This window comes from Rana temporaria, chromosome 7, assembly GCF_905171775.1.
Source record: "Rana temporaria chromosome 7, aRanTem1.1, whole genome shotgun sequence".
Lineage (NCBI taxonomy): Eukaryota > Metazoa > Chordata > Amphibia > Anura > Ranidae > Rana > Rana temporaria.
In genome coordinates this window covers 193,328,784-193,346,792 of record NC_053495.1, presented here as the reverse complement: position 1 = coordinate 193,346,792, position 18,009 = coordinate 193,328,784, and the positions used below count along the sequence as shown (strand labels likewise).

The following is an 18,009-nucleotide window of genomic DNA, read 5'->3' as shown; positions in this document are numbered from 1 at the left end:
CGATCAACCATGGAGAGAAAGACGCAGGATCCCGTCCTCAGAAAAACGGGGGCTCAGGAGGGCACACACAGCAAGGTATTTTTTCACCTTAATGCATAGGATGCATTAAGGTGAAAAAACGCCAAGGTTTACAACCCCTTTAATGCTACAAATACATTTCAAGAAATTATGAAGTTTCCAACCTTGTAGGAAGAGTTTACTGGCCCTAGGTTCACACCTATGCGTTTTGCAGTTTAACGGTCTATTTAACATGGTTTTCTATGATACACGTTGCGAATTTGGAAAAGATCAGGGACTTTTTTCCCCGCAGCAGATTGCGTTATGCGTGTAATAGACTTCAATGGACCCGCACCACAAATGCAAGTCTCCATAAAACAGTGTATAGCTGGTTGTTAAAGGGGTTGTAAAGCTTTTTTTTTTTTTTTTTTTAACAAACATATAAGGTATACTTACCTCCTCTGTGCATGGGTTTTGCCTATAGTGGCCCTAATTCTCCTATTCTGGGGCCCCTCCTGCAGCACTCCTGGCTCCTCGCCACAGAGTGCCCCCTCAGAGACCCCCTTTCCATAGAATGCATTAAGGTGAAAAACCTTGAGTGTTTACAACCCCTTTAAAGCAGAGGCCCGCCTAAAAAAAAAAAATATTAAAAGCCAACAATTACAAATACTGTAGCTGCTGACTTAATATATGGACACTTAACTGTCCAGGGTGCCCGCGATGTCGGCAGCAGAAGCCGATCAGTTGCTCGGCTGCCCCCGCCGCCATCCTCAGTGAGGGAATCAGGAAGTGAAGCCTTGCGGCTTCACTTCCTGGTTCCCTACTGCGCATGCGCGAGACGCGCTGCATGTCCTCACTGGTCCCTGCTGTCTTTTGGGACCTGTGTGTCTCCCATAAGACAGCGGGGGAGGACAGTGCAGGCGCAGGAAGTGGTGCAAGTCACTGTGGTGATCTATGGCAAATACCCGTATTAGACAGGTATCTGCTCCCTCCTCCCCCCGAAAGGTGCCAAAATGTGACACCGGGGGGATTCCAAAAAGGGAAAGTTCTATCCCCGGACGAGCAAGTGTGTATGTGTGTGTGTGTGTTCTGCCCAATTGGCCTTTTCCCTACAACCCCGGCTGGTGGTTGTGGGTGTCTATAATAAAAATAAAAAAATAAATAAAAAGTGTAAAGACACTACATGAGTTTGGCAATTCCTTTATTAAAAACACACACACACACACACACACACACACACACACACACACCCGAAGGAGGAAAAAAATAAAAATCTAAGCTTCTCCGAAAGCTCCTGCAGTCTGCCTGCTCTGCCATGTGAAAGTTCTTAAACAGCTGAGGGGCGGGCATCCTGCAAATTCACCCCCCCCCCCCGGTGACATCGGCCGATGCATGCTGGGCCAGCAATGTCACACGGGGGCGGTGCCACCAGGTGACATCGCTGGGTGGCTCCACCTCTTAGCTATTCAAGAAGCCGCTTGCAATGGGGGCACTTTGTGCAGGTTCGATCCCAAGACACACGGTGTACATTTGATGGATACAGGGTGGCTCAGCCCCGCCACAGGTCACAGGATTTGATTGACAGCAGCAGGAGCCAATGACTCCTGCTGCTGCCAATCATTCTGTGAAGTGAGAGTCGAGTAGCACTGCTGCAGACAGGCACATCACTGGATCGATATCAAGCTCAGATAAGTACTTAGAGGGGGGAGGGGAGGCACGGATGTTGAAAGGTTACCTTAATGCAGAGAAGGCATTAAAGTTAAAAACAAAAATGGTTTACCTTTACAGCCACTTTATTCTCACATCTACCTTAATTTAACCTGAAAAATTTCCATTAACGATTTGATTCCCCCTCCCTCACCACCCACCAAACAACCCATTGTCCTATATTCAACCTTCAATCCTGCCAGTGTCGCAAACTACTAACATTACGTACCTAATTTTACAGGGAAACCTGGAGGAAGCTTCATCTGTACAAATTCTCGAAGTTTATTAAAGTGCTTGAAAGGTGCAATTACTTCTAGAACATTCAGCAGTCTGTAAGAAAAAGGAAATATTTTACTTGTGTTTATATTGACCCCAAAATGTACAGAACTGATTGAATATGCAATCTCAATGCAAAGAAGGAACAGGGACCCCAAGGGCTGTCGGAATTTTACCCCCCCTTCTCCTTTAACCACTTCAGCTCCTGAAGGTTTACCCCCCTTTCTAACGAGGCCATGTTTTGCGATACGGCATTGCGTTAATTTAATGGACAATTGCGCGGTCGTGCGAAGCTGTACACAAATAAAATGCTTGTCCTTTTTTTCTACAAATAGAGCTTTCTTTTGAGGGTATTTGATCACCCCCCCTTTTTTTGAATATATATATATATATATATATATATATATATATATATATATATATATATATATATATATATATATATATATATATATATACATATATATACACACACACACATACATACATACATACATACATACATACATACACACATTTTATTTCTGCTATAAAAAAAAAAATCTAATTTCTTCATCAATTTGGGCAAATGTGTATTCGGTTACATATTTTTGGAAAAAAATAATTCCCAATAATATTAATTGGTTTACACGAAAGTTATAGGGTCTACAAACGATGGGATATCATTTATAATTGTATTTGTATTTACGAGTAATGGCGGCGATCAGCGACTTCTAGCGGGACTGCGATATTGCGGTGGACAAAATTGGACAACACTTGACACTTTTTGGGGACCAGCGACACCAATACAGTGATCGGTGCTTAAAAAAATAAAATAAAAATAATAATGCACCGACAGGGAAGGGGTTATCAGGGACGATCAAAAGGGTTAAATGTGTTTCTAGGGCGTACCAACTGTGGGGGGTGCTTTAACTGGAGGGAAGGTAAAGATCCATTTTCCTACTTAGCAGAAACACAGGATGAGTACATTCCCCTCACAGCGATCTGCCTTGTATGTTGTATAGACCCTGACCAGGTCTCTTGGGCTGGAGCACCCCTCCCCCTCTTCATTACCTCTTATTAGTGGACACCAGTACATAGGAGGAGTTTATCTCCCAAGGTTGAGACACAGGTTCTTTCATTCTATTAACACTAATACGGGGTACTTTGTCGCTGTAAGTGGGCTTAGCACTATATGACCATACCCCTGTATTTTTGAATATGTTCAGGTGTTTTTAACTAGCCTTGCAGGATAAAACGTCATTTTTGCATGTGTGCGCTATAGTCTGTTTTGTATTGCCCAAATGATCGATGGATCGCGTTCCGTCAGACCCGCTAATCGTCTCCCACTGTGTCCAAGCATGGCGGGTCACCAGTGGAGCACATGTGCCCCAGACCCAGAAGTGTCAGATCATGTACTAGATACGTGATCTAACACAGAGCGGCGGAAACCACTTTAAGGCTTTAGAACCATTTTTATCACCAATGCCCTGTTACACACAATCGGTTCGTCTGATGAAAACTGACCGATGGATTTTTTCATCAGATATCCGATGAAGCTGACTTTCATCAGTCTTGCCTACACACCATCGGTTAAAAATCCGATCGTGAAATGGTTGGATAAGATAAACACTGAATGTATCTAATTGTTCTCAAATGTATATCCCACTGTAGTATTTACTATGTTTATTTATCACATAGTTTTATCTTCTTTTGTTTGAAAATAAACTTGAATGAAAAAAAAAAAAAAATCTGATCCAACGCGGTGACGTAAAACACTACGACGTGCAGAGAAAAATTAAGTTCAATGCTTCCGAGCATGTGTCGACTTGATTCAGAGCACGCGTGGAAAAAAAAAAAAAAGATGGGGCCCACACACGATCGGTTAGTCCGATAAAAACGGTCCATTTTCATCAGACAAACCGATCGTGTGTACAGGGGAATTACAGATAGCAATGAAGAATATGCTGAACCAGAATAAGAGGGCACTTACGATTCAATTCCTAGTGGGAAGTCCTGGCTCACAGCAATTGTTGCTTTGAAGGTTTTCTTGTTCTCTTTGCAGACCAGCTCTCTTCCAAGATGGGGAGCCCTAAAATATAAGAGAGCGAAGATGTACACACAGTGCTGAATTGCAGAGTTTCTGGGTACTTGTCATGCATTTCCAGAAAAAGTCTATGACTCCCTAGTAAAATCAAAAGATTTGTCTCCAGCGCGATATTACAATGCAAATAGCAAGGTCCAGGTATACCAGGAAAATTCTTATTATTCCATCTCCTATATTATGAAAATTTGATTTCTGATTGGTTAAACCGTTTTTTAATATAAAAAAAAAAAAAAAAAAAGGTACAAGCTGTGGGCAGGTCATCTTTACAGTTGTTCATTAGTGAGTCACAAACTGAAGTTACCTGAAACCTACTTACAGTAAAACCTTGGTTTGAGAGCGTTTTGCAAGACAAGCAAAATGTTTTAATACATTTTGCCTTGATATACAAGCGATGTCTTAATACAAGAGTAGCGTCATGTCACAACTGAGTATAAAAAAAAAAAAAAAGAAGAGCGGCGCCTCTAAGTGTAGCAATATGGTTACATTTAATGAAGGTACAACATTTAGCAACATATTGCTACACTTAGAGGAGCCTTTCTTCTCTTTGTAAAAAAAAAAAATAGGATTTTTATAACAGCTTACCTGTAAAATTCTTTTCTTGGAGTACATCACGGGACACAGAGCTGCATATTCATTACTATGTGGGTTATAGAGTCTACCTTCAGGTGATGGACACTGGTGTAATCAATTAAACAGGAAGTTCCCTCCCTATATAACCCCTCCCCTACTGGGAGTTCCTCAGTTTTTGTAGCAAAGCAATAAGTGTCCCAATATCCCCAAACAAGAGGGGTGGGAGCTCTGTGTCCCGTGATGTACTTCAAGAAAAGGATTTTACAGGTAAGCTGTTATAAAAATCCTATTTTCTTTATCGTACATCACGGGACACAGAGCTGCATATTCATTACTATGTGGGATGTCCCAAAGCAATGCTTACTGAGGGGAGGGAGACACCAACAACGCAGACCGCCATCAGACGTGAGGACCTATAATGCTGCCTGCAGCATACTGCGCCAAAAAGCTGCATCCTCTTGCCGTCTTATGTTCACCTGATAGGAGTTAGTGAACGTAAGCACAGATGACCAAGTTGCGGCCTTGAAAATCTGCATCATAAAGGCTTGGAAATGCATTGCGCATAAAGCGCTTACCATCCTGGTAGGGAGCACCCCCACAAAAAAACAGGGGGAATCCTACTCTAACCACAAGCCTGAATAATAACCTGATGAATCAACCTTAAAAACAGTTGATTTTAGACGCTGCCTGCCCTTTCCTGGGGCCTCCTGGTAGCGCAACAACATCAGTTTTCCGTATCCGAGCAGCCGCTTCAGATAGGCCTAGACCCTTCTTACTCCAACGAGAGAGAGAGTGTAACCATTTTAATAGCTGACCTGAACACTGCCTGCCCATCTAGGGTCTTCTGGCAGCCCAATAAAAACGTCAGCTTTCTATATCTGAAACCTTCAGATAGGTATTTAACTGCTCTCATCTCAATTGAGAGAAAAGCAATAACCTTTCCTTCCGTGAAACAAGGTTTTGAAAAAAGGGAAGGTAAGAATATCTAGATTCAAATGAATACTAGATCCTTCTAGTAAATAAGGTTGGGTGAGGATGAAAATCACTCTACTTGTAAGAATAATTGAGTATGGCTCTATACCAAGAAAGTTGCCAATACTGAAACTCTTGGAGGCTACCACAACCAAGAACACCAATTCCCTTGTTAAAGGATGAAGGGAAATATGGTGCATCGGCCCAAGGAGCTGACCCTGTAAGCCGACAAAACTAGAGCCAATCCTCCGAGCACAAGGGCGACCCAACTGGTGGACTTATACAAGGGGTGACGTGCATAACAGCCCGGACCAAAGAGTGTGAAGTAATCGACCTTTGGAAGCAAGGCCGAAATCGGATCCTTGATATAACTTAAGGCTAGCTCCGTCTCCTTTCCAAATGTAGGAAGGCAGGAATTTTACCTTTGACAAACTTCCACGGATGCCACCATCTGGTTTCACACCAGGAACCTGGGCCTTCCAGACCGTAGGCTATCTGGTCCTGGAGGCCAGCTCTCTTGTATGAATCAAGGGAATTGCCGCTGATTCTGAAAGCCCCGATCCTCGAGAATGTGGTCTATAATAGCCAGACCATTAATTCACCTGTTGCAAGGCAGAATGTAATACCCCCTGCAAAGTAGGCCTGGACAAGATGTAAGGGACTGTGGGTCCTCTACTACCACCCTTACTGTTCCTGCACCGAGAGGTCGTCCGGGTTATGCCGGAGTAATCAGGCCAGCTTCCGTTCTCCTCTAAATGTTGCATAGAAGCCACAAAAGTCGCGGCACTGGGGGGAGAGACACAACCAGTGACAACTGGTCCCCCCCCTCGGATTAAAAACACATCTGCCCCGCATGCGGGTGGATCCTTTATCCTTGACCCCAAGCTGTTCAATCTCTTGTTGAGCCTGGACGCCAATACATCTTATGTACAGGGTACTATTTCTGTGACATTTGGTCAGGAAAACAGTCGGGGTGTAGAGGTCATTCTCCCGGAGACACTTGTTGACGGCTCCAGCGAATCGCCTGCCAATTCTGCATTTCATGAAATGACGAATGCCAATAGGCAAGGCACAAGCTCCTCCTTGGTAAATTAAGTAAATCACTAGTATGGCATAGTCTGATTGTACTCTGACAGAACCAACCTGCCACCTGAACGTTCAGGCCCCTAAGCCAGATGCTCCATCGGTAGCTCTAGCTGACAGATAAGGCTCCCTTGGAGCTTGACTACTTCCCCTGGGCCATTGTCTCTTCCTGACCTGGCAAACCCTTTTAGTTAAGAATCACCAAGAGGAATTCCAGCATATCTCTGGGACCGGGTTCTTTGGATAATGCTAGGTCAAGATCCACTCTTTCTAGGCCGACAAAATACTGTTTATAACAGCCCTGAATAAAAGTTAGTATAGGGAACTGTCTTGAATGAAGCCAGCATCTTCCCTAGTGCCTTAATCAAAAGGCCAAAAGTAATGAACTGTTCTTTGCCGTGACCACATAGACCAGTTTTCTTATAGCGATGGTCTTGTCTGAGGCCAAAAAAAAACCTCTCCTTTTTGGACTGTGCCAAACATACCCAGCTTCTTGTCAAATGAAAGAATGTATCTTTAGAGTTCCAGATACTTGACCATGCTGGACACCCTTAGGTCCAGCCATGCTACTGACTGACCCATCAGCAGGAGTTTGCTTCGGTATGCCATTACTGCTATACCCTGGGCCTACAGACCTGCTAGAGGCGGGCCCTAGCACCCTGACAACCCAGGCACGGAGGCTAACCCAAAAGGGCAAGACCACCAACTGGAGATAGTGCTGTTCCCCTGCGAAACGCAGACAACCTCTGCAGACCCAAGTAAATAAACACATATGCAACTGGCTCCCCATGTGTGTATGTGGCAAGTGTTAAAGCCATATGCCTCAATGGAAGTGTGTGTACATGGCAGCGTGTGTTCCTGGAAGCATGAATTCATATAAATATGTTTTAAGAAAAACATGCATATAGCATGTGCGCTCTGGAACAAGCATCTTGCAAGCAAGCATGCGATATAAACGTGTTATGCAACAATGTGCAACATGAACCCATGCAGACACGTATTTCTATGCAAACACAAGGAATCCTGTATTGCTTAATTAGGCCGCCATGTACAACTTTAAAGTAATCATGCATCCTTATGCGATTCAGCATCTTCCATGCGATCAACATCTTATGCATTTTAAGCACTACTGTGCGGACAAGAACCCTTGTGTGACCAAGGACTCTTGTGTGACCAAGCACCCCTGTGCGATCCAGCATCCTTATGCACTCAAGCATCTTAATGCGACTTTAGGCATTTCTGTGAAACAAGCCTCTCTCTCTATGTGATCAAGTATCCTTGGGTAATCCAGGACGCTGTTGATCCGACAACCATGTGTGATCCAGCTTCTTTTTGCATTCAAGCATCTTTAAGCGATCTTTAGGCATTCTTGTAGAAACAAGCCTCTCTGTGCGACCAAAATATCCTCGAGTAATCAAGGACTTGGGTGATCGGGTAATCATGTGTGATTCAGCATTTTTATGCCTTCGAGCCTCTTTATGCGATTCTAGGCATCTCTGTGGAAACAAGCCTCTTTGTGTGACCAAATATCCTTGGGGAATCAAGGACTTGGGTGATCAGGTAATCATGTGTGATTCCAGCATTTTTATGCCTTCGAGCCTCTTTATGCGATTCTAGGCATTTCTGTGGAAACAAGCCTCTTTGTGTGACCAAATATCCTTGGGGAATCAAGGACTTGGGTGATCAGGTAATCATGTGTGATTCCAGCATTTTTATGCATACAAGCATCTTTATGCGAACTTAGGCACTTCTGTGGAAACAAGCCTCTCTGTGTGACCAAATATCCTTGGGTAATCCAGGACGCAGATGATCAGGTAACCATGTGTGATGCAGCATCTTTTTTGCATCCAAGCAACTTTATGCGATTTTAGGCATTTCTGTGGAAACAAACCACTTCTGTGTGACCAAACATCCTTGGGTAATCAAGGATTTGGGTGATCAGGTAACCATGTGTGTGTGATCCAGCATTTTTATACATACAAACGTCTTTATGCGATTTTAGGCCTTTCTGTGGAAAGTCTCTCTGTGTGACCCAATATCCTTGGGTAATCCAGGACTTGAGTGATCAGGTAACTAGCATCTTTATGCACTCAATTCTATGCAACTCTAACAAACATGCAACACCATACAGACAGAAACATGTATCCTTATGCGATCCACAATAAAACATGCTTTGTTACTTGTTTTTATCCCACATGCATTCCAAACTCATGTATCTTATGCAACATGCGGACTGGTAAAGAGGAAGTTATCCTCTGTAGATGTGCATTTCCTCAATTAAGAGACGTTAGCAATGTGTACCAGCAACTGTGCATCCCTCAGATGTGCATTTGGTTAGCCTGAAGCCGACACCAGGCTGAGGACCATATGGAGGTCTTACTAGCCACCTATAGGAAAACCTCTCTTTACACTCTAAGGAGAAGATAGAGGCTTTGGCCGAGTAGGCAGAGGGAAATTATATGCAGCATGAATCTCTGAAAAGACTGCAGGTGCAATCAGAACCTGTAGAGCTATTGATAGCTTCTCCTCGTTAGGCTGCAGCTCCTGTCTCCTGTCCTCTGACAGTGAACCTTCATCCCCAGCTCTTCTAATCCCTTTGTTTAAGGATTAAAGCAGGAAAAGGGACACACCCTGCTTTTTTTTTTTTTTTTGCTTCTTGTGAGGATGCTCTGAACATAGCAGTTAACCTCTTGTAGAACAACAAATGTGATGCAAAAAACAAAACACATGCAGAGTGGCTGCAATGTTGGGGGAGGCTGCATTGATTGCCTGACAGGTCTGATGGCTCAATCTGTGAGCTGTCTCTACAGGGGAGAATAAGGGGCCACCAGGTTCAGGTGGCGATTCCTTTTTATATTCCTACCCCTGACCTTATTCAATGGGGAGACCAAAGTCCTAAGCTAAAAGCAGAGGAGCTTAACCCAGGTGCATCAACAGCTGAACATAGTCTGGCAGCAACAATGCCTGCTAATCTGCACAGCTAGATGCGGAGTAGGCGTCTTAGATGAATCTGTATCCAACTCACACAAGTTGCTTGCGTTTGTGTCCCCCTAGCTTTACAGAGCTCTGATGTCTGGGCCTTTTTGAAGAGCCCTCTCTGCGACTGCACTGAGCCGGTGAGCACGTGCGACATGGTAGAGCCTGAAGCTGAGGAAGTGGGATGCACAATAGACCAGCTAACACTTAAGCTTCCGTCTTTGGAAAGCATGGTAAGCGAAAACATCAGGCATGTCTTTTACTGCCCATAGTAGTGGAAAAACAGATAAGACTTGCAGCTACTCATGGAAGACAATGCTTTGCATAGGATTAAGGGCATTTTTTTTTTTTTTTATGTACCAGCCCCTTCAAGGGGAGATATATGGGTACTACAGCCATCCTGTCTGAACAGACATAGTGGCCCAGGCTACATGCCGGCTAGGGGAGGTATATGGGTGCCCTGAGCCATCCCGTCTCAAAAGACATTGTGGTTTACATTGCCCATGCATAAAAACATAATATAGGCGAGACCCATAGTCCCCTACAGAAGACCTACTGTCGAACCAAGTCCCGTAGGTCCCTCTCTTACCTTTCCACGCTGCAGGGTATTGCCAAGCAAGAGGCCCAATCTTCCCCCTTCGCCGTGGGTATAGTCCTAGACCTTCAGGGACCGGGGTCCATGGCAGGAACACCACACCCCTGGACCTATATAGCACCCTGGCAGCAGAAAAAACATTTGGTCCTTAGAAGGCACAAAGTTCTGGAACCCAGGATCCAGCCCTCCGCAGAGAGGCATTATAGGCTAAACCTCGTTCTTCGTACCGAGGCCCGGGTACCGTCCACTTTGGCTATGAAGCACCTTGGACGGATCCGGATTTATGGAGGCTTTTTACATCCAGCATGGATCCCTCCAGTGGAGCTCCTAAGAGCACATGTTAACTCGTGACCAACACCTTAGACACTGATGAAAAAACTGAGGAACTCCCAGTAGGGGAGGGGTTATATAGGGAGGGAACTTCCTGTTTAATTGATTACACCAGTGTCCATCACCTGAAGGTAGACTCTATAACCCACATAGTAATGAATATGCAGCTCTGTGTCCCGTGATGTACGATAAAGAAAATGCTTTGATATACAAGTGCTTTGGATTACAAGCATGTTTCTGGAACAATTATGCTCGCAATCCCAGGTTTTACTGTATTTTAAACTAAGTCAGGGACCCACCACATAAAAAAAAAAAAATGGTAAAAACGGTCACAGTAGCCGAGCATACAGCCTAAAAATTCAATAGTTGAGCAGGATAAAGAGGGATCACCAGTCTATACTCTAAGAGACAGAGGGGGGTATTTACTAAAGGCAAATCCACTTTGCACTACAAGTGCACTTGGAAGTGCAGGCACTGTAAATCTGAGGGGTAGATCTGAAATGAGGGGAAGCTCTGCTGATTTTATTTAATTATGTGCAAGCTAAAATGCCGTTTTTTATTTTCCTTGCATGTCCCCCTCAGATCTACAGCTACTGCACTTCCAAGTACACTTCCTTGTAGTGCAAAGTGGATTTGCCTTTCATAAATAAGTGTCAAATGAGTAGTTTCAAGCAAGTTAAAAGTGGTTTAAGCGGTCCGGTCATAATGTTTTTTTGTTTTTGTTTTTATGAAACAAACATGTTATACTTCCATGCTCTGTGAAATCAAATTACACAGAGCGCCCCTGAACCTCCTCTTCTGGGGTCCTCAGCCTGTGCTCAGCTCCTCCTCAGTTTCTGCCACCATAAGGCCCCTTTCACACTGAGTTTTTCAGGCGTTACAGCGCTAAAAATAGTGCTGCTAATCCTGCTTGAAAAACTCCTGCCCAGCCTTCTCAATGTGAAAGCGCGAGGGCTTTCACACTGAGGTGATGCACTGGCAGGAGAGAAAAAAAATCTCCTGCAAGCAGCATCTTTGGAGCGGTGAGAGGAGCGGTATGTATACTGCTCCTCCATTTAAAACAAAAAATGGGAAACTGCGGTAATACCCCTTTATTGGCCGATAGCGGGGGTTAATACTGCATCACTAGCGGCCAAATCCCGCGTCAATTCCGACGGTATAGCAGCGCTATTTTTGGCGGCCTCAGTGTGAAAGGGGCCTAAGAAGTGGCTTGCTATAGGGACAGATGTGTAAGCAAGCTCCCGAGCGGGTTGTGTACATGCATAGACACACACACACAAACAAACGTAGCTCGGCCCTGCCCCCAGGATTTGATTGACAGCAGCAGGAGCCAATGGCTCCCCGCTGTTGCTTCTCGGTCCTTAGAATGCAGGGAGAAAGGAGAGAGCCACTGTAGATGAGCACAGCTCTGGATTGAGTGAGGATTCAGGTAATCATTAAGGGGGTTGGGGGGGTTGCCATACTGTTACCGAGACATTTTTTACCTTTACATAGGGAATACATCAAGGTAAAAAATGTCTTGTTTTAGAACCATTTAAAAAAGGTTTAGGAAGAGGTTTAAGGGACAAAAAAAAGAAAGAAAGTAAAGTAGTGAATAAGTAGGAGTGGGCTAAACTTTGAGAGAAGAAAGAGGTAAATAAAAATAAATAAAAACACGCAAGAACCAAAACTTACTTTCCACTTTCTGCAGACATGTACTCTTCCCAGGAAATGGTGTTCGGGGGAGGCGAGGGCAGCGACGGTCTCCGTACAGGCTGTAAATGAGAGGATACATGTGTTACATTCCATAAATCACTCAATGGCATCCCCCTAGGAGTGACACTTTTTCATATAATCCAAGAACAGCAGGGCTTTTCTTTAACCACTTGCTAGACCTCCCTATAGCAGTTTTATTGCTACAGGGTGGCAGCTGTGCTCCAGATCACACACATATTATATGTACATATACATATACACACACACACACACACACACACACACACACACACACACACACACACACACGTAATCCGACACTTCTGGGTAGCGGCGGAAAATGCGTGCCGCAGGTGGCTCACTCCCACTGTGATTATACCTAGAAAAAGCACCTCCCACACTGTATACAAACACCAGCTAGGCACACATATTAAAAGTCAGCAGCTGCAGTATTTGTAGCTGCTGGCTTTTAATATTTTTTGTACGGCAGAGCTCCGCTTTAATGCATTCTGACTTTAAATACAGCAGAGAAAAATCAGGTCTCCTCACCTGCCATGAGACTTGGCTCTGTGGTGTGGCAGAGCCGTGTAAATCTTAGGACCGGAAGGGCAAAAATATAAATACTAGGCAAGACTAGACATACACCTACCTCAAAGTTCTGCTCAATCAGGCTCCCCCCTTTGCTCAGGCTCTCCATGATGGCTTTATTTCGCAGAATGTCTTCTTCACTGAGGTGCTCTCTCCTCTTTCTGGACTCTAAGATTAAGCCATTTACTAAATAGAAGTCCGCTAAGAAGTTTCCCACACGCTCCTGAAAAAAATAAAAAATAAATTAAGGTTACAGCAGTCGCTCTCACCTCCAGACAGAGGTTACCACAGCACAAGGATCATGGATCTCGAATTTAAAAAATTAGATGGGGGGGGGGGTTTGGGTCAGTTTGCCAAGATCAATACTGTGTGAATGAGTTAAAATAACTCATGAAGGTACAGTTGAAAAGACATCCAGAACTCTCAAGTTACCAACAAAAATCTGAGGCATGCTGGTGGTTAGTCCTGGCTAGCCTATAGTTTTGTTTGCCAATGTCCTATCCTGTAAGCAGCACTAGACCCAGAAGGAGAACGACTAGCCTTTGGGCTGAAAAAACAAAAAACGAAAGAGCTTGGGAGGAGATCATGCACTAACTAACCGATGTTAGTACATGGATCACCCCGCTGAGCTATTGCCCCGCACCAGAATACACCAGTCAGTGCCCTCAGTCATTTGCTAAGAGCACTGATCGGATGCCAAAACGTCAGACCTTCTCCGGTCATGCCCCTTCGACAGAAGCCAGACATTTGTCCGCCTTCTGTTGAACCGGCAGACATGCACATGGGCCGATTGTCGGCCGGCTTCTATTGAACCGCCCGATATGAAGCCTGTGTGTACGGGGGCTTTAGTTTTGGTTTCAAATCCAACAACCAGGACAGCAGATCTGAATACTTCCTGAGGTGAAAGGAGGACACGGAACTTGAAGCAGTAAAAGTCCATTTAGGGACATCTCTCCTTTAGCCCTCCCTGATTGGCCCCCAGTCACACACAAAAAAATAAATTACAATTAGTTCAATTATGCATTTATGAAACAGATATTAAAATGCTGCTAGATACTTGCAGGTAATTTAGAAAAAGAAGAGCTTTGGGGAAATAATTCTTGCACATTCAAATAAAATTAAAAAGGTATGCAGTACAGGAAGCTTCAAAACTGCAAAACTGAAAAGTGCGGCCACCTTCATGACTATGCGGGTGACACGATGTGTGAATCACAAGACTAGCTGAATGTACAAGTATTTGGCACGTAAAACCCCTTACATACAGGTGAAACTCAAAAAATATTGTGCAAAAGTTTTTCACCAATAAGGCTGAGCGATTTTAGGCAAAAAAAAAAAAAAACTGTTCACCATACGAATCAAGTTTTTTCCCCCCCATGCCAGTCATAAGTTTTTAGGCGAGGCAGCGGCGATCCTGGGAAAAGGCCGCGGCTTCGGCCGAACTATGGAAAACAAAAAGAAAATCTAAAAAAAAATAAAAAAAAAATATTTCTCAGCCCTATTCACTAATGCAACTTAAAAGGTGAAACTAATATAGGAGATAGACTCATTACATGCAAAGCAAGATCGTACACGTCCACAGGGTTGTTTAACAGTTGTTTCTAGGCAGTTGAGTTTAGAGGCTTTTATTGGAATGCAAAAAAAAAAAAAAAAAAAAAATGGGTTCAGATGCTTAGTTTAGAGGCATTTCAAACGCCAAGCGCTTATAAACACGGCTAAACGCAGTAACTCACATTTTTCATTTTTGGCCACCATCTGTCTGGTTAAACTGTTCAGGAGAGGTTGTAAAAACGTCTGTCCCGTGTAAATGAAGCCTTACTCTAATTTAGAATTTTACATAATCCCCAGAACACACACACACACACACACACAATATATATTCAAGCCCCCGATAGCAGATCTGAAAAGCGCTGGCTTTTTTATTTATAATATTAAACACATCAGGCTTTGTACGTGTGACGGCCATCAGGAAGGGTTTCAAGCATCTCTCCAGGAGATTGAATTCCAGATTACAAAGGAAAGATGTGGGTAGACCGTATCACTACAAAAAAGCTTTGGAGAAAAGCTTTGGCGGAAGGTTTATCTACCGTTCATGTGACCATATTGCGCCTTTACAGGATGAGTTTCACTATTCCACCGACATACCGTTTTATCCTCCCTGAAAAGCCAGCCAGTTTGGGCACGCTGAAACGAGATGGATTTTGTAGACAAAGTTGCTGAATAAACATCGCTACTCATTAAAATATCCACCTCCTCTTCGGTCTCCATTTCCGATTCCTGTAATGAAAAAGGTTCGTCAGCACAGGACATGATGTCATCACATTATAAAAAGAGGATGAAGACCAACAAAGTAACCAGAATCATGCAATGTCTCTTCTGCAATAAATGCCCCCTACCTGCCTGACTGCTGTCTTCTCCGACACTGAACTGAGCCACGCATGGGCTAGGCCAGTCTTTATGTGCAGGAGTGACTGCCTCCTGCACATGTTCCGGCCAATGAAGACCGGTGTTCTGCCGAATAAGTTCACCCCGGCGGATAAGGACCCCCCCTGTACTGCGCAGGAGTGAACTGAGCTCCGAAAATAGCCGAGCTGAGAGTCAGCTCTAGACGGCGCCTGCGCAATGACTTGCGGGTGCTTTTGCAATGTTGATGTAACTAGTTTTTGCAGCAGGTCCAGGGTAACATGGACCTTGCTGCAAGTGGCCGGTCGGCCTCACGTCATCGCTTCGCTCGCTCGGCCTCCTGGCTCTTTTTTTTAACATTCTCCAAGTCCACGGGATGTTAAGGAATGAGCCTGGATGTCAGTAGTGTAGCACCACTGCCTCAGCAGTACAAATTGGTGTGCGCAGGCGCCATCTAGAGCCGACTCTCAGCTCTACATATTCAGCTATTTTCGGAGGCTCGGTTGACGCCTGCGCAGTACAAGGGTGTCCTTATCCGCCGGGGGAACTTTTTCGGCAAGACACTGGCACACAGGAGGGGAACATGCCGACACCGGACAGTTGGAAAGTATTAAAATGATAAGTTTACCTTTGGGAACACGTTACACACGTTTTTAGAGCTGAACATGTAAGACGATCCCGCTCCTGCAGCCACTCCGCGATCCGCTGCCTGTGCGTGACAGCAGTACAGGGAGAAGTTCCCCGTACCAGCTGTCACTTTTTGAAAAGAGCGCACCCATGCGGTGCTCCGCCCATACAGCCGTGCCATTCATTCACAGAGTTCTGTAAACAAATGAACTACAAGTACCAACATCCTTTGCGGCTCTTGGCCTGTAGTTCTCAATGAACTACCACAGTGTTGTTGAGCGCTCTGGATGTCCATCGATTCTGTCAGTCTGAAACACTGACAGTCTGCAGGAGCCTTGCATGGCACCAATACAACCATGCAATACTTTCCAGGCCCCAAAAAATGTAATTATGGTCACTGACTTGACTAAAAAGCCATTTTAGTTGTTAGTCATATTTTACCAATTTGAATGATTTTAGGCAAACCATTTGTGGAGGACAATTTTATTTGTGTGCAGCATCGCAAAGAACAATTATCAGTTAAAGCAACGCAGTGCTGTATCTGAAAAAAAGGCCCGGTCATAAAGGGGTTAAAACCTTCCAGGGCTGAAGTGGTTAACCAGAAGGTCGCAGCAGATAAACCGAGATCTCTGGGCACTGTGTGACTTAGACAGGGCTTGACAAAATCCAGGCGCCGGACGCAATTGCGACAAGAAATTGTGACCTGTCGCCCGGGGAAGCTTGGGCCTGTAGAAGGCCACGGCGTCAATTATCGGCCGGCGCCGGCCCGCCGCGATCGTGCAGTCGGGGGGCAAACAGAGACACAGGATCCTGTGTCTCTGTGCACCCCCACCGTCGCGCAATCACAGGGGGCCCTGCGCACGCTGGTAATTGAGGCCGCAGCTTTGCGGCCTTCTGCAGGCCTAAGCTTCCTTCTGTGATCTGGTGCCATCTTGTGGTGGCCATTGGCATTACAAGTAAAACAGCAGTTCTAATGTGTTTTTCACTGCCATCTCCTCTCTAATTAGAGCCCCCAAACATTATATATATATTTTTTATTCTAACACCCTAGAGAATAAAATGGCAGTCGTTGCAATACTTTGTCACACTGTATTTGCGCAGCAGTCTAACAAGCGCACTTTTTTTGGGGGAAAAAATACACTTTTTTTAATTAAAAAATAAGACAACAGTAAAGTTAGCCCAATTTTTTTTTATATTGTGAAAGATATTGTTACGCCGAGTAAATTGATAGCCAACATGTCACGCTTCAAAATTGCGTCTGCTCGTGGAATGGCGACAATCTTTTACCCTTTAAAATCTCCATAGGCGATGTTTAAAAAATTCTACAGGTTGTAGGTTGAGTTACAGAGGAGGTCTAGGGATAGAATTATTGCTCTACCAATCGCGGCGATACCTCACATGTGAGGTTTGAATATCGTTTACATATGCGGGCGCTACTTCTGCGCACGAGCTTGGTGGGACGGGGGCACATTTTCTGGCTCCTAACTTTTTTAGCTGGCTCCTAGATTCCAAGCAAATTTGTCAAACCCTGCCTATAGATATTAGGAAACACTGCTTCTTTTCATGGACTTACCTCATACTGTATTCTCTGGTAAACGTTATGGGTGTCCAGTGCACCCCTGTGCCTTTAAGGAGGAGTGTGCTCCCTCCAGGCATACATTCCCATAACATGATTGTAAAGGCTCTTTTTTTTAAACCAAAAAAAACATGTCATACCTGCCTCCTCTGTGCAGTTGGTTTTGCACAGAGTGGCCCCGATTCTCCTCTTCTCGGGTCCGTCTTTGCTGCTCCTAGCCCCTCTCTACTTTGAGTGCCCCCTGAGCCAGCAGCTTGCTACGGGGGGGGGGGGGGGCACCCAAGCCGAGTCAGAGCTCTGTGTATCCATTCAGACACAGAGCCCTGACCTGGCCCCACCCCCTCTCTCCCCTGATTGGCTGACTGACGTTGACAGTCACAGGAGCCAATGGTGCCGCTGCTCTGTCTCAGCCAAATCAGGAAGAGTGTCCTTGATGGCTGAAGAGATTGTGGACATCGCTGGAGAGAGAAGGGGCTCAGGTAGGTAAGGTAGGTAACTGGGAGGCTCAGGTAGGTAACTGGGAGGCTCAGG

General features: G+C 44.8%; 1 protein-coding gene across 1 annotated transcript in view; it reads right to left on the bottom strand.

Moving 5' to 3' along the window:
- The window catches only part of ANKRD13C (ankyrin repeat domain 13C), a 55,209-nt gene that overhangs the window by 1,041 nt on the left and 36,159 nt on the right, over positions 1-18,009 (bottom strand). The window contains exons 8-12 of the mRNA XM_040360713.1: positions 15,018-15,149; positions 12,937-13,098; positions 12,267-12,346; positions 3,953-4,051; positions 1,934-2,034 (exon numbers count right to left, since the gene is read on the bottom strand). Coding sequence (XP_040216647.1) covers positions 1,934-2,034; positions 3,953-4,051; positions 12,267-12,346; positions 12,937-13,098; positions 15,018-15,149 — 574 coding nt within the window. The remainder of the gene's footprint in view (positions 1-1,933; positions 2,035-3,952; positions 4,052-12,266; positions 12,347-12,936; positions 13,099-15,017; positions 15,150-18,009) is intronic.